Source organism: Lagopus muta, chromosome 20 (assembly GCF_023343835.1).
Source record: "Lagopus muta isolate bLagMut1 chromosome 20, bLagMut1 primary, whole genome shotgun sequence".
Lineage (NCBI taxonomy): Eukaryota > Metazoa > Chordata > Aves > Galliformes > Phasianidae > Lagopus > Lagopus muta.
Genome location: NC_064452.1, coordinates 8,172,779 through 8,198,168, shown reverse-complemented (window position 1 = coordinate 8,198,168; position 25,390 = coordinate 8,172,779). Strand labels below are relative to the sequence as shown.

Sequence of the window (25,390 nt, the reverse complement as noted above, 5' to 3'; positions counted from 1 at the left end):
AACACTAATGGATGTTTTACTGTCGAGTTTCGGAGCTTTCCATCAAGCTTAGACAAAAAGTTTTTATGTTTTACACTCATTTCCTCCATTTGTCTTGCACATACGAGAAGTCAGTGATTTTTTTTTCCCCAGCACCTGTAGATTATATCATATATCATTATCATATAAAATCTGTTTGAGAAGTGCACACTATTAATTTTACTGCTGTTAATAGTGATGTTCTCATGTATTTCTCAGAAAGAAAAAAAAAAAAAGCAAAAACCAACTCTCCAACTTTCACATGGCAGTGGTAAAAGGTTCCCTTTAAATAATCAAGAAAGAAATAATTTCCATTAGTTAAAGCAGTCAATAGCATCAGAAACGTGGCTGCAATTACTTGTTGCACTTTACAATGAAATCCTTGTAGTATAATAACCACAAGATGATGAAACACATTTTGTCTCCATTTCACATGACTGACCCCAATTTTACCAAGGACATCTGAACACATTTAACATACTGAAATCTTCCATTAGGATAATGAAAATACACATTATTGAATTCTGTATTTGCTTTACAGTGCTACAAATAGCAAATTCAATCTTTCTTATTTTTGGTGGCGACTGCACCTGCATAATTGTTCACATTTCTCCGAGGCTGAAATAAGCAACAAAATGAAGGAAGAGGAAGATGTTGACCCCACCATCCATTATCACGCACTTACATGATTTTATTTGCTGTACTTGTTTAGTAAAAAGATTGTGCATAACCCAGCAACCTACAAAAGATACACAAATACGCTTCAAAACCGACACCAGAGCAAATAAACCGTGATGTACAGCGCATAGTTAACAACAGGTGCTGGAGCAGTAAGGGAGCAACTGCCAGAAGTTACAGCCATGGAAGGAAATTCAACATTGCTTGGAGATAAAAATGCCTAGCTTAAAAATCACCATCTCATCCATAACCCTGATACCTCTTTGCTCACCTTTTTGCTGTCATTTTTAAGAGGGGAAACCGCTCACAGAAAGTTCCTATCAAAGTCGGTCTCAGTTCTACTTGCTAAGTGCTGACGACACCTACCTTGTATTTGGTCCCACATCTGTCTTTGCTTTGCATACAGCAATTTGCTTTACAGTAGACCCTGGGAGACATTCTCATCTCTCTTCTTATCCACAGATCTCAAATCACTGAAATTGAAACCCCATGACTGATACGCCCAAGGCAATACTAAGAATCGATTTATGTCAGAGGAAAAAAAAAAAAGATCCAGTACTCCAGGCTTCTGGTTGAAAACAGTAAAGATGATGCCTTCAGACTATTGAATATGATAAATATTTCTACCTTTTTTTTTTTTTTTTAAAAGCCAGTGGCTCAATATTTCCTTTTCATTAGCTTTAAACTTGACTGCAGTGCAAGGATTGAGTCATACGTGCAGAGTCCCCAATGTTTCATTTGGCTTCTATTTCAGTTGCTTGTACTCAGACACCAGGAGAAATCAAATAAAATAGCCAGCCATCAGCACACTTCTCTCCAGAAGCAATACTTCAGCTGTGGTCATTTTTTTTCCTACTCGAAAATAAGAGTCCAATCATGGATCACAGCTCTCAGCCGTTAAACTCTCTTCGAGATAATCTTCTGAGACATTTACATGTTATGTATTCTACTGTCATTTCTCAAAACAATGTATTAAGTCTGGGTGGCAATGAAATTTGGATCATTAACACCAATGCCCCTCAACAGAAGAGTGCCCCTGTCCTTCTGTCACCCTACTGCAATTCAGATTCTCAAACACGGGCTCACGTTGCTCTCTGAATACAAGGAAATTAATCTCAGACAGATTTGAAGTCTGTTCTCATACACAGAAAGCTTTGATGTTGAAAATTACAATGCAACAGGAAAGACATTCAGCACGGATTGCAATCCCAGCTTCCTCCAAAGCTGATGGGTCAATCTAATTTGAGCATTTACCAACGACGCAAAAGCACCAATGAGGCACGTATGGATCAGCAGTACTGCAGAGAAGTTTTGACATAAGTAGTGTCTCTATTTGAGGCATAGCACGCTGTATGCACCAATAATTCAGTGCACTCTATGACAAGATGTTCTAGATGCTGCTCTACTTTAAATTCAATTTTTCTGAACACAGTGATAGAAGAGATGAAGAGAACAGAAATGTGCTGCTCATGACTTACTGCCTCTCCTAAAGGCAGTGGATTTCACTATCGTTTATCTATACAGCATGACTTTGACCTTGTGCAACCACACGACTTTGTGCTAGTGACAAATAACTTCCTCCGAGAGCCTGATGCTTTATAGTTTCCATAGACAAATGTGTGACTGAAAACATCTAAATACAAAGCACTGAAGACCCTGGAAAAGCAAATTGCCTTCATTTGTGTTTATGCGTGCTTTGAATCACGCTATCTATTGCTAATGCAACCATTTGGATTTATTTTAAAGGAAAAATGTTACTGAATGTTGCAGTCTGGTAGATACATTAAAGCTTACAGACTCCAGTTTTCTGGCTTTCACCAGAGTGCCAGATTTACCTCCATCTCCTTCAGCTGAAGGAAGTGTAGTTACAACAGTGATACATTTGGAGAAGATGCTCTGCAGGCAAAAACCTGCTCTGTGAAGCACAATCTGAGCTGCGACTGAAACGCTGGCTGGATTTCTGAATCCATTCAAGTTAAACGGATTGATTGAAGAATAATCTCCACAAAGGAAATTTAAGTTAGAACAGCTCGATAGCAGTCACTGTGAGTGATGCACGATGTACTCCCCGTGCCATTACACTGCTTTTCCTCCAGAGCAGCTTTATTTATGTCACTGTTTACTAATTCCAGTTCAAGGGAGGTGATCAAAATTAGAGGCAAATAACTCTGATATAAAGTTCTCACAATTCTCCACTCCATTAACATCAGCTTCTGCACTTCATTACCACCAGTGTTATTCTGGTGTAACTACACAGAGTTATGCCATTCATTTGTATGTTGAAGACATACAAAGCATACCCTTTTTCTGCAACCACTTTGTTTCCTGTAAAATCCTGTTTCCCTCAGCCGATTGATATAAAAGTGTTAAAGCAAGAAACACACAACAATACTGGTAAAACATGAGAGCTGAACAATCTAATGGACAAGAGCTGTATTCAGGTTTTGACCCAAAGTGTACTGAAGTCAGAATGTCAGAGACTTGGACATCAAACCCTCTGCTCTCTCTCGAACCACAGCTAATGCTCTCTGCAGTAGAGGTGCTCCGGGCTGCCAGCATCGCTCTGCAGAGCCAAATGGACTGAACTCCTGAAATCACTGAACTCCAATGGATGAAAATAACAGAACTGATAAGGACACAGCAGCTCTTTCCAATGCTGCCCCATGTCCCACTAAGCTAGTGATGCCCTAATAAATTGAATTCAAAGACAAGGGACTCCATGATACAATATACGACAGTATGAAACGCTTTATGTACGCATATGCACAGATGCACGTTTGTGCCCCCACATAAATATCAACATATGTATCACAGAGGATGATCAGGTCTATTAACTTCAAATCACTGAGAATTATACATACTGAGATGAAACAAAGGATTTGCATAGGCCTCACTATGCCATAAATAAGGTCTAAAATAAAGAGATGGGTGGGCCTGAAGCACGGTAGGCTTTTAAATATTTCAAACGCTGGAATTAACAGAAGGAAAAAGTGGTGTAGTGCTGTTATCCCTACAAAACAAAACCACAGCACATTGCTGCAAGTAAGCAGTTGACATTCTCTGCGTTCACTCTGGAGCAATTGCTTACATAAAAATTTGTCTGTGACATAAATAATCTAGTAGGAGAAATTCCCAAACGTGTCAGCCTTTGTGTTGCTGATGCCTAATATTTTCAAATAGAATCAGATATGATTAATCTTCTCGTGTAACTATAATGAATGGGAAGAAATCACTGGCAAAACATGTTAGCAGTCATCAAAAACAATCAAGCAGAGCTTCTTTCCACGTGCAACATAAAACTGGAAGATGATAGCAGCAGAAATATTTTATGAAAAGCCAATCAGAAGATAGGGAAGCATTTATCTATTTTTAATGGAAATATATATAAGGAAATGCCATTCTGACTGTCTTGTTAAGCAGCCACTACTGATGCTTCTGAGTCAAATTACAGCATTGAAACACATGATAACAAAAGATCCTGAAATGGGTTTGATGTTTTGAGTTTAGTTCTACCAGACCTCAGAAAGATTCATCTAATAGGATACTATGGTTCCATCCATTCCCAGTAGGATCGAACATTCTATCTTCTGTATGCAGAGCACTGTCCCTTCAGTCTTAATTAGGGAGTACAGGGCTCCCATAATGAAAACAAACACATATTGTAACTGTGACATTGTTTTCAGGCAGTTATTGCCACAGAACAAAAATAGTGCACCGTCTCTCAGGTCAAATCACGTTCTTTAGAGAGCTTGACTATGGAAAGCTGTACTTACGTCCCTAACACAACATATCCCCTCTAGTCTTATGGAAATAAACAAAGCTGCTTACTAAGTTGTGTAGGACTGACTTCCCATGTGCTGGCTTTGTGTTCTTCCTTCTCCTATGCACAGGATCCTCCAGAAGAACGAAGGGCAGAACATCTCCTGAGAACACAGCACCACAAAGGCACTGCTCGGAAAACTCAACAGCCAGATACAACTGCAGGAACAACAGCTGAATTGGAGAGCAGCGCTCAGGGGGCTGTGATCAAACCACGCCAACTCACTTCAGTCTCTTCAACGATAAACAAATTACCCACCGGATGGGCTGACCAGCTGAAATGCACAACATGATAAGAACACAAACTAGTTGAAGCAATGCAGATTCACCAATCACACACACAAGCCACAGGGTTGGTGTATGAGAGCACGTATCTTTCAGGCCAGTGAAAATACTCAAAAATGCATTTTACTTTTTCAGTAGAAAAAAAAAAGGTTTCAAATCAAAGTAATTGCACAGAAATGTAAAACCCGTGGGATTAGATTCAGTAGCATTATATGAGGAGTGCCAAAATTGCACTTCAGTATTGATTAATGTCGGCAAGGCTTGAATTTGCATGCAATTTACAATTACTTCCTTCAACAAATGCCTTCGTTTAGTATTATTATGAGTTTGGCATGACACGATTATTACAAATCACTCTCTATCAGGACGAATCAGTAAGGAACCCACCATTTATTTGGAAGTTTTGCAACAGACGTGATTGGGTGAGAAGGTATAAACATGGTTTATGTAGGGAGTGCTGTACATTACTCAAGTGTATCAGTGTCACAAGCAGATTGGGGAAATTATTAGTTCTGCTTCGGCAGTGCTCACAACATGCTACATCCGAATGCATGGAAAATGTAGTCCCACCTCTCAAGGAGATTACAGTTTAAATTGATTCTCTTGTACTGGGTAAGTGAGAAAGCCAGGCGAGTGTTGGACAGCACTAAAGGGAGGTCAAGTAGCAGTGTATGAGCCAGCCAGCTTTGAAAACAGCATTAAGTTTCACAAGTCAGGCTGTCAAGAAAGGGACTAAGAGCTCTGATTTGCATGCAGTGATCGATTAAAATCAGGCAGCCGAAGTAGTTACCATCCCCACACCATCTACTCCGTTCCCCTGGTGGCAGTTGTCATCCCACCACAGCAGAGACAACTGTACAGCTCATAAAGCAGCTCCTGGAGTGCTCAAGTTTTCAGTTTGGAGTATTATGACTCCAATTTGAGTTTAACTTAATATGCTTTAGAAGCCATTCATTTATCTGCCTTGCAGAGGAGGTAATCTCCATCACAAGGGCAGGATAGACAGCTTGAGGGCCATAACCTCTTCAGCTGTTTTTTGCCTTTAATTTGCCACAGCTTGCAAGTCAGGGACCTCAGGCAGGACCTACGTCGTATGGCTGTATTTCGACAAAGCACTTAGGACCAATGAAACCTGTGCAACAACTGGTGATTAAAGTCAAGCAGGTGCCGAAACACTTAGCAGGATTGAGATCATTTAACCTAGACCAAGATGCTGGACTTGTCTTTTACAGCTCAGCTGCTGAAATTCATCCATCAGATGGACACGGTGCTGCCTGCACTGCTCTATTACTTATTAATGCTTACTAGTGAAATTTTAGAGGCTCATATGAAAGCGGTATTTCGAATGAAAAGCTTTAAAACAAACACTGACTTTTTCACTGAGCAGGATGGCACTGTAAACACAACCTAAATACAGAATGTACAATTCTTCTGGCCTTAATCACCCACACTGAATTTGCAAACTGCACATCATGGCAGATACACAAACATTCTCTCATTTTGAAAGAAGTCCATGCAAGTACCACATGCTGTGAGATATTATCTTCAGGGAGTTGTTTTGATAAAAACAAATGGCCAATCCTAAAGATTAATGCTTCATATGATGTACTCGGGTTATTAATCCCACCTTCTTCTTTCCACTGGCCCTGGTAGTGAATGTTTTCTGGAAAACTGCATGGAGCCAGATGGTTAACTATTGGAAATCTATACTAGAAAGATTAATGCTACCCCATGACAGGGATCAGTCATTTGTAGAGATTTCCTAATACAAACGGTGCGATTTGTTTGCTCTGACTGGCTGGATGAGCCATACTCAGAGGACAGCCTAATTAGCTCTCAAAGATTTTCAAAACATTGGGGGCCAGATGCTGAGCTGCGGTTCAACAACTGAAATAAAATTATAGATACAGACAGAACAAGTAACACAGAAGTCTAGACAGAGTGAGACACGGCTCTTCAAGTTGCCTTTGCCTTGCTGATTCTAGCACAGCATGCAGAAGAAGTCAGCACCCTGGATGAGTTCTTACAGGTGGCCGCTGGAAGAGAAGGGGGAATGATTTTAAACTGAGATGGGAGGTTTAGGTTGGATATTAGGAGGAAGTTTTTCACTCAGAGGGTGGTGAGGCACTGGAACAGGTTGCCCAAGGAGGCTGTGGATGCCCCATCCCTGCAGGCATTCAAGGCCAGGCTGGATGTGGCCCTGGGCAGCCTGGGCTGCTGGCTGGCGACCTGCACACAGCAGGGGGTTGGAACTGGATGAGCACTGTGGGCCTCTTCAACCCAGGCCATTCTAAGATATGATACAAGACTCCAGCACCAGGCACGTGATTCAATACAGCAGTTCTGGGAGCTGCAGCTCCTCTGACAGAAGAGCTGTGAATGGCATAGACTGAATGTCATCTGGCACCAAGCAGCCTCAGCAGCGGCCTGCTGCACGGTACAGTCACAAATTGCAGCCATTTTCATCAGGCTGCTGTGCATTAGCTAAACATACCACAAGGATGATGCGTACGAGAGAAAACAACTCTTTTTTTACATCGAAGTTGCAAAGTGTGTACGTTACTGACAATATTTTACAGCAGCCATTTTTCCAGATGGGTAAAAGAACTGATATGTCCAAGGCCACTGCAATTTCCAAAGCACTTAGATTAAACCCCCTGTATTCAGGAAAGCAGTGAAGCACATGCTTTAAAGTGAAGCACGCACTTAAATCCTATTGACTTCAGTTATGCATGTGTGCTTACACGCTCTCCTGAACAGAATGGATGTAAGCATGTGTTTAAACTTGAACCTGTGCTTTGCTGAGATGAGACTGTGAAGAGAGGAGAGTGAAATTTAAACTGCTGTGAGAAATGCCACTTTTATCACTAAGCAACAAGGCCTTTCCACCAGTGGAGAATGCATGGAGGTATTTTGGGAAAAAATAAAAAATGAAAGAGAAGATCTACATGGCAGTGCTTTTCTTTTCCCTCAACACAAAGTGAGAAATGGAAGGAAAAGGGAAAAGAAAAAAAAAAAGGAGAAGTCAGGAGAATCGAATGCTATTATATAAACTATACAAATCTTCATTCACACATGGAAACACTGACCATCTTGACACTGAGGCCAGGATGGATGCTAACTTCATAAACTGCTGTTGCACACTGCAACGTCCCCACTGGCTGTTCCTGCTCCCCTGCTGGAGGCGACGACATGCACAGCACAGCCAGCAGAAGGGATGATGTCAGTACACCTTCATCTACCACTGACAAAAACGATCACCTGAGCTTTGGAAAGCAGAAGTCCTCAGCTGTGCTTAAACCCATCCAAAGCTGACTGTTGAAGTAAGTGCGGGAGCACCTCATGGTAGAGGCAGGAACATCCAGACAGTGAGAATATGTCCTAAATGTTTGTATTTTATGTACACCACATATTCATATACATAAACTATGTACCTGTTGTGTGCTATGCTGATATATAAAGCATGTACTTGATTTACTTCATATTCCATACTTAATGGCAGCACGTCAGGACTTCTGTATAAAATGAACACCTGACAAATTGGACAGTTCAAAACCAGAATGTCTCAGGAAGAATTACAGTTAATTGTTTTGAGTTTTTTTTGGCATTATTTGTCACCTATAACAGTGCAGGCTGAGAAACAAGTTTAAGGGCACATGAGAACATTGGTTTTACCATTTATAAACTCCTAGAGCAAACCAAGCAAAAAATAAACCAACAGCAACCAAGAAGAAGTACTTTCCTAGGAGGTTATATGGAAAAACACAATCTGTGAAGCACATCAGACATTAAATCTACCTACTTCTCTCCTACCTGCTACAAAGACAGACGGGAGAAACAGAACTACAAATGCTGGTCACAGAGCTGCACAATTTGTCTTTGGCATCCTAGGCCTTTCTGCACCATCCACACAATGTCTAATGAGATGGGCAGCAATGTGGAATGGCTTCTGATTGGTCACATCTCTTAGTTACGCATCTTTTCTACTCCAACACTTTACTTCTTCCGTCTTACACTTCAAAATTAACTTCACAGAATCACAGAATCACAGAATCACCCGGGTTGGAAGGGACCTCAAGGATCATGTAGTTCCAACCCCCCTGCCTAGCAGGGCCACCAAACATGCACATTCAGATCAGGTTGCCCAGGATCCCGTCCAACCTGGCCTTGAACACGTCCAAGGACGGGGCATCCACAACCTCCCTGGGCAGCCCGTTCCAGGGCCTAACCACTCTCCTAGTAAAGAACTTCCCCCTAACATCCAACCTAAATCTTCCCTCCTTCAACTTAAAACCATTTCCCCTAGTCCTGCTGTTGTTAGCCCTTTTGAAGAGTTTACTCCCCTCCTGGGTGTAGGTTCCCTTCAGGTATTGATAGGCTGCAATGAGGTCACCCCGCAGCCTTCTCTTCTCCAGGCTGAACAAGCCCAACTCCCTCAGCCTGTCCTCATAGGGGAGGTGCTCCAGCCCCCGATCATCTTAGTCGCCCTCCTCTGGACCCTTTCCAAAATCTCAATGTCTTTCTTGTACTGAGGGCTCCACACCTGGACACAGTACTCCAGATGGGGCCTCACAAGAGCCGAGTAGAGAGGGACAATCACCTCCCTGTCCCTGCTGGCCACCCCTCTCCTGATGGAGCCCAGGAACTTCAGTTGTAAGCTTTGAGACAAAGGACAGTTTATGTACATGTATAGAATCTAAGGAGAGAAACAGCTTCTCACTGAGACCCTTCCAGAGTGCCACAACAGAAATCATGGTACTACAGAAAAACTTAAACCAAAACGCCTTGCACTTCACCCCCCAAATCCCCTCCCCGTTTCAACCATGCCATGTTCATGATGCAGAAGAACGTTTTTTCCAGTGTATGTACAAAAACTTCATGAAACAAAGGGTGATGAAATTAAACCAAGTCACTTTGACTCAGAGAAGTATGGGCCTTAAAAATAGGCATTTATTAAGTGACTGAATTTCTAAGGGGTGCCCCTCTTGGTTGTATAAATATCCAACGCCGAATAAATCTAGAAAGCATCCTGGAGAAAATATTGACATAGCATACCATCTGATAGCACTGCAAAGAAGCAATCAGAGCAGAGTACAGCAATAAATTAAAATTAAGAAGTTATATATCCAAACCAGACTAAAAGTAATTTTGTGAGTCAGCAGTAAAAAGTTAAATAAACACTAATTTAACGCATTTTAGATGTGGCAGTCAGTGGATGAAATATTTTACGGCTTTCTAGCTATGCGAACACAGTCAGGGGACACAGCAATTGAAAAGAGCAAGAAGGGAAAAAGATATTCTCCTAAGTATGTCAGAAAGCATAAACACAGAAGCAGAGGAGAGAAAGAGACGTCAGGGAAGCTGTTTGCAACGGAAAGCTGCAAAAGCGAATTTTGATGCAGTGACCCCCAACCTAATGGCCACGACCTGTTTTTACCATGCTGTCTTCCTCTATTTTGAGGCAGCACAATCATCCTTTCATAGGAAACAAGCATTTTGCATTCCTCTGGGGTGTGCATGGAAAGGAAGTGGTTAACTCCTCCAAAGAGGCATTCTATATCAGAAGCATTTCCAGGCAGTGAGGGAGGGAGAGAAAGCTGGGAGAAATAGAGTAGCAGTGGGAATTCTGGAGACCACTGCCTCTACCAAACCCTAGGTTTCCATCTCTCATACACACACATCCATGCCAACATCAGACAGAGGGCTCCATTCACACAGGTTCCTAGAAAGCACCTGGAAACTTTTAGGAAACAAGGCTAACAACAGCACAAGAATACCAAGATTAATTTCATATGTTAAACTGCACACACAAGTGAGCTGGTGACAGCATGAGTAACGCAGATATCTCAGATGCTGTTTGAAGTTTTCTCTACCTTTTCAAACAAGTCACAGCAGGAATGGAGTCCCTTCAAACTTACCTTCAGGTAAGCAGTTGAGATGATGCTTTCAAGAAATAATGAGGACTTAATTGTTATCACACTTCAGGCATTTGGACTGCAGATAGGCAAGAAAAAAAGCCTTCATGGTGGAGCTGAGAAATGAACGAGGAGCAAATTCATAGCAGGTTTATGAAAATCAGACAATGGTAGCAAAGCAGATGAAAGAAGAAAGAAAACACTGCAAACTAAAGGACAGAAGTGAAAGCAAGAAGCAGTGACTAATGACTACACAACCACAAAGGTAATGAACTTGGGCTCTGACTCTGAAAGGTGCCAAAGCAAGTTACTGCAGTGAACTCCTTCTGCCCAAAGGCAGGCACACATTTGATAGAACTGGTCAACTCAACAACAGTGCTCTCTGAAACACTGCTTTAAATAGAGGTGGACATGGGTGGCTTTCTGGTGATGTACAACAAGACTTCTGCTGGTTCAGTTGGAATAAAGTCCTTCAAAGCTGTGAAGCAGTTAGGAAGGGACAGGGTGAATGGGCTAAGAGGACTCTTAACATTAACTCAAAATGACGTTGTCCTTCTGCTTACTGTTTCTGTACCACCGATGATTTACATAAACAAAGCTTACTTGAAAAAAAAAACAAAAACAAAAACCTAAAAAGCAGCAAATTACTGGGAAACAATGGGCAAACGAATGAGGAAAGCTATTAAGAATCAGAGGGAATGACAAGGAGCACGAAGAGAGGTTGTGTTTCTTGTCCTTCACTGTGGTCAAGGGTGCTTCTACCACAGAAGAAAACGGCGTCATCAGGTGGCACTGTGTGACCACCTCAGAGGGCCTTCAAGGGAGATGCTCTGCTCTGGTATCACATACAGGATATTTCTTTTTATAAAAATAATAATAATAATAATAATAATAAAAAATTTGTATCAGCTCAGATGGGAAAAAGCGTGGCAAATAAAAGAAGAGAGGACTGAATTAATATTCATAAGTGACATACCGGAAAAGTGAGGGGGAGCTTGGGAAAGGAAATGAGAAAGCGCCATCGGAACTGATGACCCCCTGCAAAACAGGCTCAGCTCCCAGGCAAGAATTGCCAGGTCCTTTTCCACACCTACACTACAAATCTCTGCTTTGAACAGCTTTCGGATTCCCCACTCCAGAGCACCCCGGGGAGGAAACTGTTTTGGCTGAAGTTTGGCAGGAGCAGGTGGCATTCACCAGCTGCAAGTAATTTTGCTCTTGTTGGCATCACAGCAGTTCTTGGACTTCTCACAGTTTGTGTTCAGTGGGGAACAGGATTGGGGAGGGAGCAAACAAGTCCTCGGTGGTGTTTAACAGCATCCTAGGCTTCACGGCTGGCTCTTCCAAGCTGGCAGCCCTAAGCAGACAGCAGAAGACACAGTGCTTACAGGAGGCACCTGCATGCATTTGCCAGCACGGGGTTCAGGTTTGCTCGTGTCTTTTTGTTCTCTGCTGTAAAAAGCACACTGCCTCCGACACAGCTGCCACTCCAAGGTGGAAACAGTCCTGCAAGCCAGATGTTAATATTGCAGGGAGACAGGAAGAGAGAAGAAGAGGGTGGCTTACCAGCAGGTGTAAGTGATCTCTCTGCAGATGGACTAGCATCAGGGCCTCTCGCAGAGCCCCAGAACACATTCCTTTCCCCAGCATCTGTGCTGCCAGCTCTCCAGCATGCACACACTGTACAGAAATAGGGTCTGCACTTTGAAGATTTCAGAGGCTACTGCTCCTACAAATAACTTCAATTATTACCTTTATTTCATCAAAGAAAAAGCGGAATCTGGATAAAGTGTGTCGATTCTATTAAACTGTTTGCCTGGATTTAATGACTTCCATCTTCAGAAGCCATCTGAGAAATACTAAGATAAGCACTGGAGTAGGGGAAGAGGAGGCAATTCTTTTCTCCATTTCTCATGTGTGCACACTGCAGCAGAGGGAAGTGGAAATTCAAAGAGCATCTCTTCTAGGAGAATTTCTCAAGTGTTCCAAAAATCTTAACCCCCTTCTTTTCTTGCTACATTCTCTTTCAGCTGTGCAGCATGAAAACCCTTCCGTTTGGCTTCAGAAACGATTTACTGAAACTAAATCACAGTCTTGCTGCGTTTACTGATATGCCCAACAATCCAGACTCTCACTGGGAAGGTTTCTTTGGTTCCAACAGGCACAGTGTCATCCTGTACTACAGCACTGCCACCCCAGACACGAACTGCTCTCTCTGAACCAGCCTGGCACACACTTCCACAGGGCACGACAGCCATTTCTTTGCTCCAAGCTTGTCTTTCATCACCATCCCTGACAGACACATCCTGCTTGGCAAAGATTAGCACTTTGCTAATGAAGTTAGCTCATGATCTTCTATTATAGCTGGTGCCTATTCCGATGCTTAATCTCTTTTCATCTCCTAAGGTAGGCCAAACAGCCAATGCTATTAATAATAAAATGTTTTATTGCAGTAATAGCTAGAAATCTACAGTCTAGTACAAAGCTACCACACAGATGTGCAGGTAGGCACCGTCTGTGCTGAACAGCATGTTATGAAGTTCACTGAATAAACAACAAAATAGATACATTACTTTCTCTTCACTCACAAATGACTATCACTTCCCTTTCCTATTAAGGGTGATGCTACTTAAAATGGGCTACCATGCTGCTTTTATATGCCAACCATGACTTTGTACCAAAACCATCTCCAGTAATGCAAAGAGATCTTCCAGAAACCCTCTAGCACTGCAGGGAATGGTTGCCATCTTCCAGCAAAGCAAGACAGCAGACTCTTCAGTAATGAAAGCAGCACTGATCTGATTGCACGAGTCGAAGGAGTCCTCATCACAATGCAGGATGGCTCAAAACAATAGCGTTTGCTAGAATGAATGGTGGATGTGGCACCACATCTCTCTGTGGGAGGGGCAGCTCAGAACATCAAGTGCAATGAGGTTCCAGGAGGTGAATAAGCTACTGCAGCTGAATGCACATTAACCCTCAGGAGTAGTAAAGAAGAAAACAACTGCCCTGATCTTTTTTTTTTTTCTTTTTACTTTCAAATCAGCCTCACCATTATTAAAGGAAAAGATGTAAAAAATTCCTCACTTCCTAACGGTCTGAGAGCAACAATAATCTAATAAAGCTTTTCCTATGGACAAAGTACCTCAAAATACATATTTATAACAAACCATTACAGCACGCATCACAACTTTACAAGCCTTCATCTAATTACTTCCACTGAAGCAAACACGCATCGCCCTGCTCCCCCCGCCACACGCACAGCCTCACCGAGCGCCAAGCCTTCAGCAACCTTTCTCTGATGGACACATTTTTTTTCAGGAAATGACACAGTGACATAGGTAAAAGGTGATTTGGATAGACTGCTGTGTCACAAATTGTCAGGATCTGATTTAAAGACCTTGCCTTTGTCAAGAAAGACAGTTGGGTGTCTGCTTTAAAGAAGTACTGGGAATATTTTCATCAAAGGTTTGAATTGAAAAACAGTGGGAGGTAAATATCTGAGATGTTGCCAAGAAAGACCGCTATATCCGTGCAATTACCATTAACAGGGGACAGCAGTGGTTCAATGAAGTAATTCAATCTGGTGTCCTACATTTTATCAGACAGCAATTCTGAGTTCTGACATAAAAGGCTGAGAAAGAGAATTGGACTCTATTCTGTGAAATTTAGCCTTAATTCTTGCAATCAGCAGATGTGTTCTCTACTTCAGGTACCACCCTACCATCCCTCCAAGTGACTCAAAAGAAGAATATACTCGCATTCACCGTAACACTAACCATTCACATAGGATCAGTTCATACTCCGGATAGGTTTTAGAATGGAATGCATGCAATAAGAGGTGAGAGCTTTCCCTACTGAAGCTACACCAGCATTTCATTACTTCTAAGTTTAGCAGGAAGAAAAAAGATCTATTGTTTAAAAGATGAAATAGTATGATGTACTCTGAATTGCTACATGTATTTTTTCCAAAACATAAGAAAGAGAGGGAGAAAGTAATTTTTTTTACCCAGAAAATGACCAAATGAGAAGACCGGGGAAGTTCACATCAAAATAACACCATCATACAGTTTCACCTCATTAATCCTGCCATACCTACACATATAAGCTTACTTTCAGAGAATCTTTAGCACTATCTTTCTCCAGAGTAACCTCTTTGGTTAGCCACATGACCATGCTGGTGATTTCTAAGCAAACAATACCACCAAACACACAACAAACAATCACAGCAGCAGATGCTTTGCCTCACAAATAGTCCAGCGTTGCTCCTTCCTCTTGGGTTACAAAAAATACCACCATGCATAATGAGCAAACCAGCACTTTTCATGAAATGAATCCCCTCTAGAGACCCAACTCTACCTTTCCCAAATATTAAACTTACAACGCATACATTCGATGCTATTGAACATCTTCCTTAACAATATGAAACTGAGACCCCTTGGAAGATGGAGGCTTTGTATATGACAGCTTAACTGCTTGCAATCAACCTAATTTGCAGTACGATGACCTGAAATGAGTTTAAAAGCACCATAATGCATGTTTAGCAATCAGTGAGGCAATTCTTTATTATTCAGGTTCACAATTTGTGTCACATGTTATGGGAAAGAGAAAAAAGGGAAATAGGAAATAATAATTCTTTTGTTTCACAAGAGCCAATGAGCAAAAAAATATACTTCCATGAGGCCAACGGCAAAAAGTAATAAAGATGAGCTATGTGTAACAGGGGGCATTAGAGACCAAATCTAGACTGACAGCAAATCTTAGTCTTTCTGCTCCTTATCTAAATCTTATAATCTCCAGAAGCGGAAATTATAAAATTAAAAATTTGCCTACGAAAGATCATGACATGACTTCTGTTAATTGATTTTCGTTGAAGATTGTCTAAAATGATTAAGTTCATCTGAAATACCATCAAAAATACATACAGACTATGCCCCAAGGTTCTGGAACTGTAAACGAAGCTACTTGCCAACCATTGTGGCACTCCTCTCTCTTCTGCTGATGCCAGAAGTTAGAGACCCTTCTGGTAAATAACAGAACGGCAGATTCAAATACACAAATGTTTGAACTTCCTTCTTTCCTTTCCCTAAGACACCTCCATTCTTCACATTTATTATCTGTGGACCCCGCTGAGGCAAGAGAACTGTACAGAGAAGCAGAAGGAAAAGGGGCTGACATGCCCTGAGTGTTTGGTGAAGAAACAGAAGAGAACTACGCGTAACACTGTGCCAGAAAGAAATCCACAGGAACCACACAACAGGGTAAAACTGAGACAAAGATACGAGGCAGAAAGATTGCTCAATTCTAACAACTCGAGTAGGACTGGATTTGGGCAAGGAGGAAAGACAAGGCCGCCCAGAAGTACACTTTAAGTCAGCACTGCTCAGTTGAAAGTGGCAACTCCTTGCATCCACCAGCTCCTGATGTATTTGGGGTTTGTCCAAAGGAAATTAATCCATGCACTGTCCAGACAGAGGATGAAAATCAGTGTTTCAGCAATGAGGGAATAAACCTGACGGTGCAGAAATCTGACCTCAGTTCTGTGTAGTTGGGTAAGAAATGCTGTGCCTCTGCTTTCCCCTTTTGTGTAAGTTTTGGACGCTACCGTTTCACCCGACTCAAAGAACTGTAAGGATCGATATTTTTAAATGCAAAACATGTTATCCAAATGCCCTGAGCATGCATTAGGGCAGGTTTCCAAAGTTAATGAGAAAATACCACAGAGAAGATCTGCAAAAGTAATAGAACTGCCATCTCTGGTCATAACAGATCTGAGTACAGACCTTTCTTGAGCCAATTCCAACCCAGGTAAAGCATTCTTTTTGCCCAAACGATTCTCAAATACTGAGTTAATAACATGTTTCTCTCAACCTTTAGAAAAATACACAATTTTGTTCTCCAAAAATAGTCGTTATGCTCCAGCTATTCTCATTGTGATTAGTAGGTTGCTAGAAATACACCTATGTCTGCTTTTACTGTTCTTTTTGCTTTGATGGTCATATCATTAGTAAACTCTTTAACGAGTCTCAGCCGTCCCTAGGAACAGCATTACATTTTACAAATGCTAACATTAACAGACCTGGGGTAGACTTTATTACCTGTAATGTTTTTATTTGGCAGTGATGATGCCTCCCTTCCAGCAGCTGCTACAGTGCACACTATTTTCAGTGGCTCCTGGAATGATAACACCTAACGTATTTCAGATAAAGAAACACCAATGTTTTCAGGTCTCACTGCTCCACTGAGGTCTGCAAACGCTAACAGGCAATGCTCAAAGACACAGATTTCTACTTGGAATTTTGATCACTTCCCTTGAATTTACTATCCGAAGATTCAGAACCTCTGTTTTCAGTTTCCCTTCTCCAAAGAAAGGGCATGCAGAGATTTTAAAGTGAAGCCAACATGGCTTTCAGTATACCTTTTGCAATAATACTTGGTAAAACTAATTATAGTGAGAAAACCGGATATAATTCATTACCCTACTAAGCAAATTAGGATTTGTTAACAATGATTTATAGTGCCAAAAGCAGGATAACAAGGATTGTCTTTTCAACTGTATTCGCAGAGGATGTGACAGCTTATTAAGTGTGGTGCATCCAAACAGACTGCTGTTGTTGTGCTACTGTAGACCTCACAGCATTTCAGACGTATAAACACTTCAGCAAAACACATTTGAATGTTTGCTTTCTAAAACTGAGCACTGAAGGTAGTGAGTAACACAGCCTACTTACAAAAACAACTTTTTTTTCCTTCTTTTTACCAACATCACTGAGCACATGAAGCGTGCCAAGTATTACATTCCTCCCATTACAATAGACATCTGAATTTTTTCAGGCTATTTTCAGGTCATCCTTGCTCCTTTCCTGTGGAAGCCAATGGGTCTTGAAGTAACCTCCTAAAGCTGAGTCTTTCAGCACACTCCCACCTAAAAAGAGTCAATACTGTCACAAATTTGACCCCTTCCAGAAACCAGAATATTGGCAGAGACTCTACTTAGGATTGCAGCCATGGCATAAGGACCAGGCAATGAAGGAAAACTGACTAGAGTTAAGGGCTGTAAGTGAGAATGAGAGCCCAGAGTATGTTCTGGTACAAATAGTGTCAGATTGCTCCTGTAGGTTAGACCTAGGATGAAAACCAGTCTTCCTGCATGGTGAAATAGTCGGCCTTATCTAGGCCAGCTACTGGCTCTCCATCTTCACTCTCCTAATACTGCTGGTGCTCCACTTGGGATGAGTTTTAGAGCTGTGAGTGGTGCAATGCAACATTACACAACAGCATCCCAGCGGCAGGCAGCAACTACACAAACATCTGCTGAACCGAACCCACTCAGGGCCAAACTGGATAGCACAACTGATTAGCTGGAGCCTTTGGGAGTATGCTCACAATTTATGTTTGTCTGAGTCACCAGCCCGTGTGCACATCACTGTTCCCTTTTTTCTTCCTTATTTTTAAGGTGGAACAAGATCATTACTGGGTAAAGAAATGGCACTGGTGCTTATTTCTCCCTTCCAACCTCCCAGACTTGTTTCTGTCATCAGCTTGTTACAAAATGCTAATCAATTCTGAAAATGCACACAGTGCTTTTTTTGATGGGGGGGAACTGCTAGCACACACACACACACACGAAAACCCACCATCAGCACCAACTGAAAACAAAGGAACCAGAAAACGAACCTGTCTTTGGTTGCTCCTAACAATCCCGGGAGCTGGACTTGTCATTCAGAAATAAAACATGAAGCCATTTCAATTTTTATTTCTGTTCCGTTTTGTGATGCAAACCAATAAACCATCTGTACCTTTTAACGTGAGATTGGCTGGAAGGGAGATACAGAAAGCAAGCTAGCAAAAACCATTTTCTTTAGCCAGGTAAGAGAAAAAGCTTTCAGTTATTACTCAAACTCCCATCATATTCTAAAACATCTCCCTCAGCCTTTTAAAATGACAGACAGCTGAACAATGTTAATAATTCAAACAACACAAATTCAAGTCACTTTGCTAAAGCGAGAAAGTTTTTTTTCCTAAAATCCTCTCTTTGAGCTACTCTCAAACTATCTTATGGCACTTCTCAATGAGATGTAACCTACCTCATCATCTATCTCTGAGTAGAGATGATGATGATTTGCAATGCAAAAAAATCAAAGACAAGTGGGAGGTTCTCCAGGAAGTGTTTAGTTACGATTTCTTAGGGTGCACCTATATTTAGAGTATGTCCAAATATTATTTCTTGTGGAAGAAGCAGAAGATAGGTTGTCATTAGATGAAGAAAACAAGCAAGTAGACGTGCTCACAACTCCTCAACAACTTTGCATCATTAGCACTCATTCAGAGGTTACTCACACATGTCCCACTCTGCTGATAGCACCTAATTAGAAAGCCTATTTAATCAATGGCAGTTCTGATCGTGCCAGTCAGGTATGAGTTAGGCTGAATCATTTAATGCAGATTCCCAACCCTGACTATTGACTTCATAGTGAATATGGGTTATCAAAGCAGACTGTGTGAATGCCCTGCCATTCCCAGAGCATGCATCTTTTTCCTTTTTTTTTTTTTTTTAAGAAACACTAACACAGAAGCAACAAGAGCATAAGAGCCTCCATCTTTCCCATTCAAAAATTTATCTAATTACAGCATAACACTAGGTCAGATTTTAGCTTTACCACAACTACTAGAAGTGCAGCACAAATTACTAGATGGAATTATCATACAGATATCAGAAAAATACTTTCCTATCACTGAAAAAGTGTCGGATATGTAAACATTTTCTCAAGCAGGGATACCAGGAGACCCTCTATAGCATTAAAAGGGCCCATAAGCAATTTCTGCTTCAGTGTGACACACACAGCAAACACATACATTGTGGACCCGAGTTTCTATCAAAACCAAGTGCCCAGCATAAGCACAGGTTCCTTGCCTCACAAGAATTACTTCCATTCTGTACATGTTAGGTAATGTGCTCTACATAAACCAACCTTTCACCCTCACCAAAAACTGGGGGAGAAAACCTAATCTCCCTGAATGAACAACTGTCCCTTCCTGCCCTCATTACACACAATTACATACAGAACAACGCAGATGCAGTGTTGGTGGCTCACCAATTACGTACCTCTCACTTCAGCCACCCTAAGGTAAATCCTGCTTCCATGAATGAATCAGAGCAAAATCAGCAACATCAAGTATTAGATACCGAGTATTCCCCAAGATATCAAAAAAACCCCAAGAACAGAAAGTAATGAACTCTTCTTTGTTTTTACATTTCCATGTAAACGCACCGCTTTTCTAATTATGCTGCATGCCTAAGTTGACACAAAGGATACTTACTGCTTATTCCAAAATCAACAAGCAACTAATAGGAAAGTACAAACCTTGATTCGTTCAAGCTTTAAAAAGTAACACAGAAATGACAGGAAAGACAGCAATAGTCCATTAATGGAGGGACCATTCTCCATCAATACCAGCAATAGGTTTTACCATCTCAGTCTGCTATCCTGGGCACTAATTAGAGGGCAGGTGATTTTCTCCACAAAGGCATCTATTGGTGGAGATGCACACTACTAACAAGAAACCAATACTACTGGAGAAGAGATGGGAGACCGAGGAGGACAAAAACAATAATGAACCCTGATGATTAAAATACAGATGAAACACCATTCCATTAATATTTGGACAGAACAGCAACCCGTACCTCTGTGTTCATTCATTTCAGAGTAAAACCTGCCTCCACCTGGGATCCAGCTGGAGAAGACGCTTTCACACAGTCGATCATCAGTCCATTTCAACTTACCTGGTTGCCTATGCTCCCTGTGGTGCCCATGGTATGCAACATTCTGTGCTCCAAAATACAGCGTATATTGATCAGTAATTTCCATGGGGAAAAGCTTTATTATTACTATCTATTAAGCTACAAACTATTGTTGTCCTATTTGAGACCAACAGCCCTTGTTTTGATGTTCCAGATTAACACTAAACAGCAAAACTAACAGTCTTCTCCAGTTAAAAGCTCTGAGAAGGATTCAATTCAAATATTCTTTCCGCACTTTGATAATACAATAATTACACTGATCAGAAACACATGCTCAGTGGATCATTCTGGAGCATTTTTCTCATTGTCTGGTACCACAAAACACATCTGGGTTTTATTTGTCCCATGTAAGTTAATAAGAGGATGGGCTTTTTTTTTTTTTTTTTTTTAAACAATAAGCAAGATAATCCTAAAAACAATTTTTTTTCAAAACAAGAAGAGGAGGAAACAACTCCGAGTTTCATCCCGAACTGGGTAACTGTAAAAACAGCTTTCTATGGGAGTTATTTCACTATCAGGCTATCAGAGAAGAAGGAAAAAGAAAGTTACAAGAATCATATTACAATGACTCTACGTACAAAAGTATCTCATGTCAATGGAACCCAAGACAGGATGCCTCCCTGATCTGCTCAGATCTGAATCAGAACAATGCAAAGTGCCAATATGTTGGCATGAGAAGATGCTAAGCTCCTTCTTGTTACTCAGCTCCCCACTTGGTAGAATTGGAAACTTTCAAGCTTATTGCTGGAGCATAGGGGATGTTGACACCTTCCAGATTTTCACTTTACTGGACCAACCCACAGGCAGTATGGTGCAAGGAACAGCAGATGGCTTTTCTTCTGTTACCTCTGCTTCCTAAATACGAAGCTGAACATTGTTCTTAAACCATGCATATTCAGCTCTCGCTATAAGGAGAAAAAGGTTTATTTATATATGTTAAAGCCTTTCATCCCACATTATATTTCTCCCATTCAAGAGCATCTCTGTGTATGTTCATACGATTTGAATTTCAAGCGCCCAAAGGAAAGCAATTTAATCTTAAGTATGGAGTTTTAGTTTTAATCTTAATGCAAGATACATGTTGAGATGTTTGATACTCTTCTTGCTTTCATTTCCTCCCTTTTAAAAAGACATAACACAGAACAGGGAAAGTACTGGGGAAAAAAAAAAAAAACAACTGTTTTTTTCCTGTTTCACGTTTTACCTTACGCAGATTAAGGCTTTAGTCTAATTAGAAGAGCTACCACAAACCTTTTCCAGCTGATAACGCTCTCTTCAGGCCTCACCACTGGCAGAAGACAGAACATTTGGTCTGTGCTGAAGTCCAGTGTGACCCCAGCAGGACATGTCATTTCTCCATGTATTAAGCAATTCCTGTGCTTGCACTTTACACTTTACACATGAAGTCATGCATTACACAGCTCAATCCCACATCTTTCTTACAGGATCACAGACCTCTGTGAAAAAAGGCCAAACTCATGCTGTGTTCTAATGGGAGACAATTACACTCTGGGAAACTAAAAAGAGAACAACAAAGTTTTTTTTTTCATCATGTAATTGAACACTACACAGTTTTCTTTTCCCAGAGCTTGATGAAAAGATAGAAGCCGTCTTTGATTACACTTTTAAATACGCAGAACAATGCTATGGAGAAAGTCTCACTGCATGTTACCCACCTGTTTTTGGACATACATAATGTCCTACTTCTCCTACAGATGTAACACCGAGGTAGAAGGGACATGCTTGGAGAATGCAGTGCAAAAGTTAGAGAGGGTACGAGCAATTTAAATACAAATCTTAGAGGAAAACAAACTGTGCACTGAATTGACTGCAGAACATTTCTTACTCCCAAACTTATCTGCATGTAAAAGGTCTGTTGATAAACTTGGGAATAAACACATGGAAAACTGTAAGTACGGACTGTTAAATCAGTAAAGAGACATGTATATAAACAACAAGATAGACACAGTGATCAATTATCAATCCAGTCGGGGTCCGATCCTCTTCTCATGACATCAAATGTATTGGTACAGGGGGAATCAAGCCAGCCATCCTGGATTAGAGAGCTGGTCTGACCATGGTTCATTTTATTTGCTATAATTGTGTAAATTAAATATTTTTGGAATTTATGTAGCAACTGGTTAGCACAGGAAAACATCCATCTCCACGTCTGCTATATTACTTATCCGTGGAGGAAGAAATAGAAAAAGCCAAGTTAACCTAGTGGGCAGACAGAGATAGGTTATTTACGCTCATTTCCACATAGTAAGGCACTTTCATTTCAGGAGTAATGCTATGCTGTTCAGAGACGTGTGTTAAAGTTGAGATACACTTACAAAGTAGCCTGTTCCCAAGCTGGAAGGAGCTGAGCTCTGCAATAAAACACAAAGACAAAGTGGAAAGTCAGTGATGGTTTTTAACACGTTCCAATCCACACAGCTCATTACCAGCCCTTTCCAAGCTTTTCATCACTACATCACAGCACCAATGTGCTGCCCCTTGTCATCTGCTACTGAAACAAACACCGTGTTGCTTAATTTTTCCCTTTACATCTCTCAACAACTCTGAGATGGTAACGTGCTATTTACTGAATTCCAAGCTTCTGCGGTGGACGTAATTGCCAATTTATTTGACAGGCAGCTGGGTAATGAATTAATGATGGCATTTCGCCCTGCACTGAGACTAAACAGACACTCATCAACCAGCCTCCCTGACATGCTGACATTCAATGCCCTGGACTCCAGCTACTCAGCTTTGTGGCCACAAAGGGGCAGGCGGGAGGGGGAAAAGAAAAAAAAAATAAAAAATAAAAAACGTAGGCTGACTTCAAAACAAAAAGCCCAGTGGGTTTAGATGACTTTTCCAGTGTATGACCTGTTTGCCAATTTATTCCCAAAAGGCCCTGGTTCGTACACACATACTGCTTCTCTAAAATGAGACGTTTTGTAAACATAATTAGTAGTCTGAAATGTAAAAGAACGCGTGGGCACAGAGAAGCTGCTTCAGTCCATGTACCATTTCCTGGAGAACAGTCACTACGATTTCCCACTTGGATGTCCACACTCTTAGACCAACCAAGGATTTAAAAAGAGAAGCAAAAATAAAGCAACTAAACCCTACAGTGTGAAACTGATTCCAAAACTCCAAACCGTAAGAATAATTTAAACCAGTATTACTAAATTGAAAAATAATCAAAAGGTTTAAATGCTTTAAAAAAAATAAAAATAGGCATCATGAAATTCATTTTAAGTGGGACGTGATCACAACCTCTACATTCACAGGAATTAAGGAGATAAAGGGTTTTGTTTCATTAGTTTTTCATCTCAGCAATGGGGATTACACAGCAGGTTCTCTTAGAGCCATGGTGAGAGACCGAAACATCTCAGGCCTAATCCAGGTCACTGCTGTTGTATTAAAGGGTGATCAGTTCCAATGCTCCGACCCCATCACCTGAAACGCTCTAAGCCAGGCTGGTCAACAGACAAGGAAGCAAAAGGCAGAGGGTAACTCTGAGGTGAGCAGTAGGAAGCTCAGAAGACCAACCTTCAGCTCCTGCAGCTCAGTCTGCATTGCAGCACTGTAATACAAATGCTCTTCCAGTGCTGCATGAGTTCTGCCATTACCAGGACCCAACCAGCCCCAGCCAAACGCTGGAAAGAAGCAGGATTTGCATCCCTGCCAGCCCTACCGCAGGGAACCCTGACAGCAACCCCCTCTACCTCTGATCTCCAAGTGAAGCGCTGACACAAAATGAAGCCAAACCCCACCCCCAAGGGGCTGACTCAGTCTTTTCACTGAACCCTGTGCAGCAGAAATAGTGCCAAGAAATTTTAAATTAACAGCCGTACTCATTGCAAATAATCAGAATATTACCACGTGTGCACCAAAGCACTACTAAAAAGAGAGGTTTAGAGAGGTTATGTACGTACAGGGAAAGGCTCTTTGGTTTAAGCCATTAAAAGTTAAAGACTTAGCAGGAGAAAAGCATGAGGAATGGATGCCCCATCCCTGGAGGCATTCAAGGCCAGGCTGGATGTGGCTCTGAGCAGCCTGGTCTGGTGGCTGGTGACCTTGCACATAGCAGGGGGTTGGAACTGCATGAGCATTGTGGTTCTCTTCAATCCTATGATTCTATGATTCTGGCAATCTTAGGGGTACCAACATTGCAGTATTAACAGACTCTGCTATGGAAATTTGGAATTCCCAGCGCAGGGATGGGAACAGGTGGCCATGGGCAGTCAGGTAAGCACCACAGCACAGCCCTCACACGGCTGCCAAGTCCCCTCCAGGTCTATGGGGTTTCAAGGGCCACTGCTGCCCACAGTTCTGTAACACCAGGTTGGAAGGGCTGCATGGATGCTGAACAAGTCCCACTCTTTCACTCACAACTTACAAAACTTACTTCAAAGGCTGAACACTCCAAAGTTTGCATTCTGCATCTGTGTGCACTTTTTGTCTGCTTTTTATTCCAAGCTTTGGAGGGATCAAATATCAAAACACAACACACAAAACAAAGGAAAAAGGAATAAGCAAACAAAACGCTTCCCGCTGAATATTTCCATTCCTTCAAAAGCAACACTGCAATGGCTATGAGAGGACAGCTGAAACGTAGCAGTCAAATGACTTTTGCTGAAAAGAAATAATTTGGAGCAATTTCAGGGAATTCGACTTTGCTTGATGGAAACACAGCCCTCCACAAATTGCATGCTGCATATGGACAGTACACTCTGCATACTCTGTTCAGTTTAAGTAGCTACAAAAGACTGTGTTGCACATGCATGAATGACTAAGTTGGCTGCGTTGTGAACTGTGTGCTGACAGAGCGCACGGGCTGAAGCAAGGGCTATGCAAGAAGGCAGCTTCTCACCTGGTT

General features: G+C 41.5%; 1 protein-coding gene across 6 annotated transcripts in view; it reads right to left on the bottom strand.

The window, feature by feature from the left end:
• Positions 1 to 25,390, bottom strand: part of AUTS2 (activator of transcription and developmental regulator AUTS2) — a 663,330-nt gene that overhangs the window by 355,995 nt on the left and 281,945 nt on the right. For all 6 annotated transcript variants that reach the window (XM_048967069.1, XM_048967068.1, XM_048967071.1 and 3 more), the window contains one exon: positions 22,854 to 22,889. In XM_048967069.1, the coding sequence (XP_048823026.1) occupies positions 22,854 to 22,889 (36 nt within the window). The remainder of the gene's footprint in view (positions 1 to 22,853; positions 22,890 to 25,390) is intronic.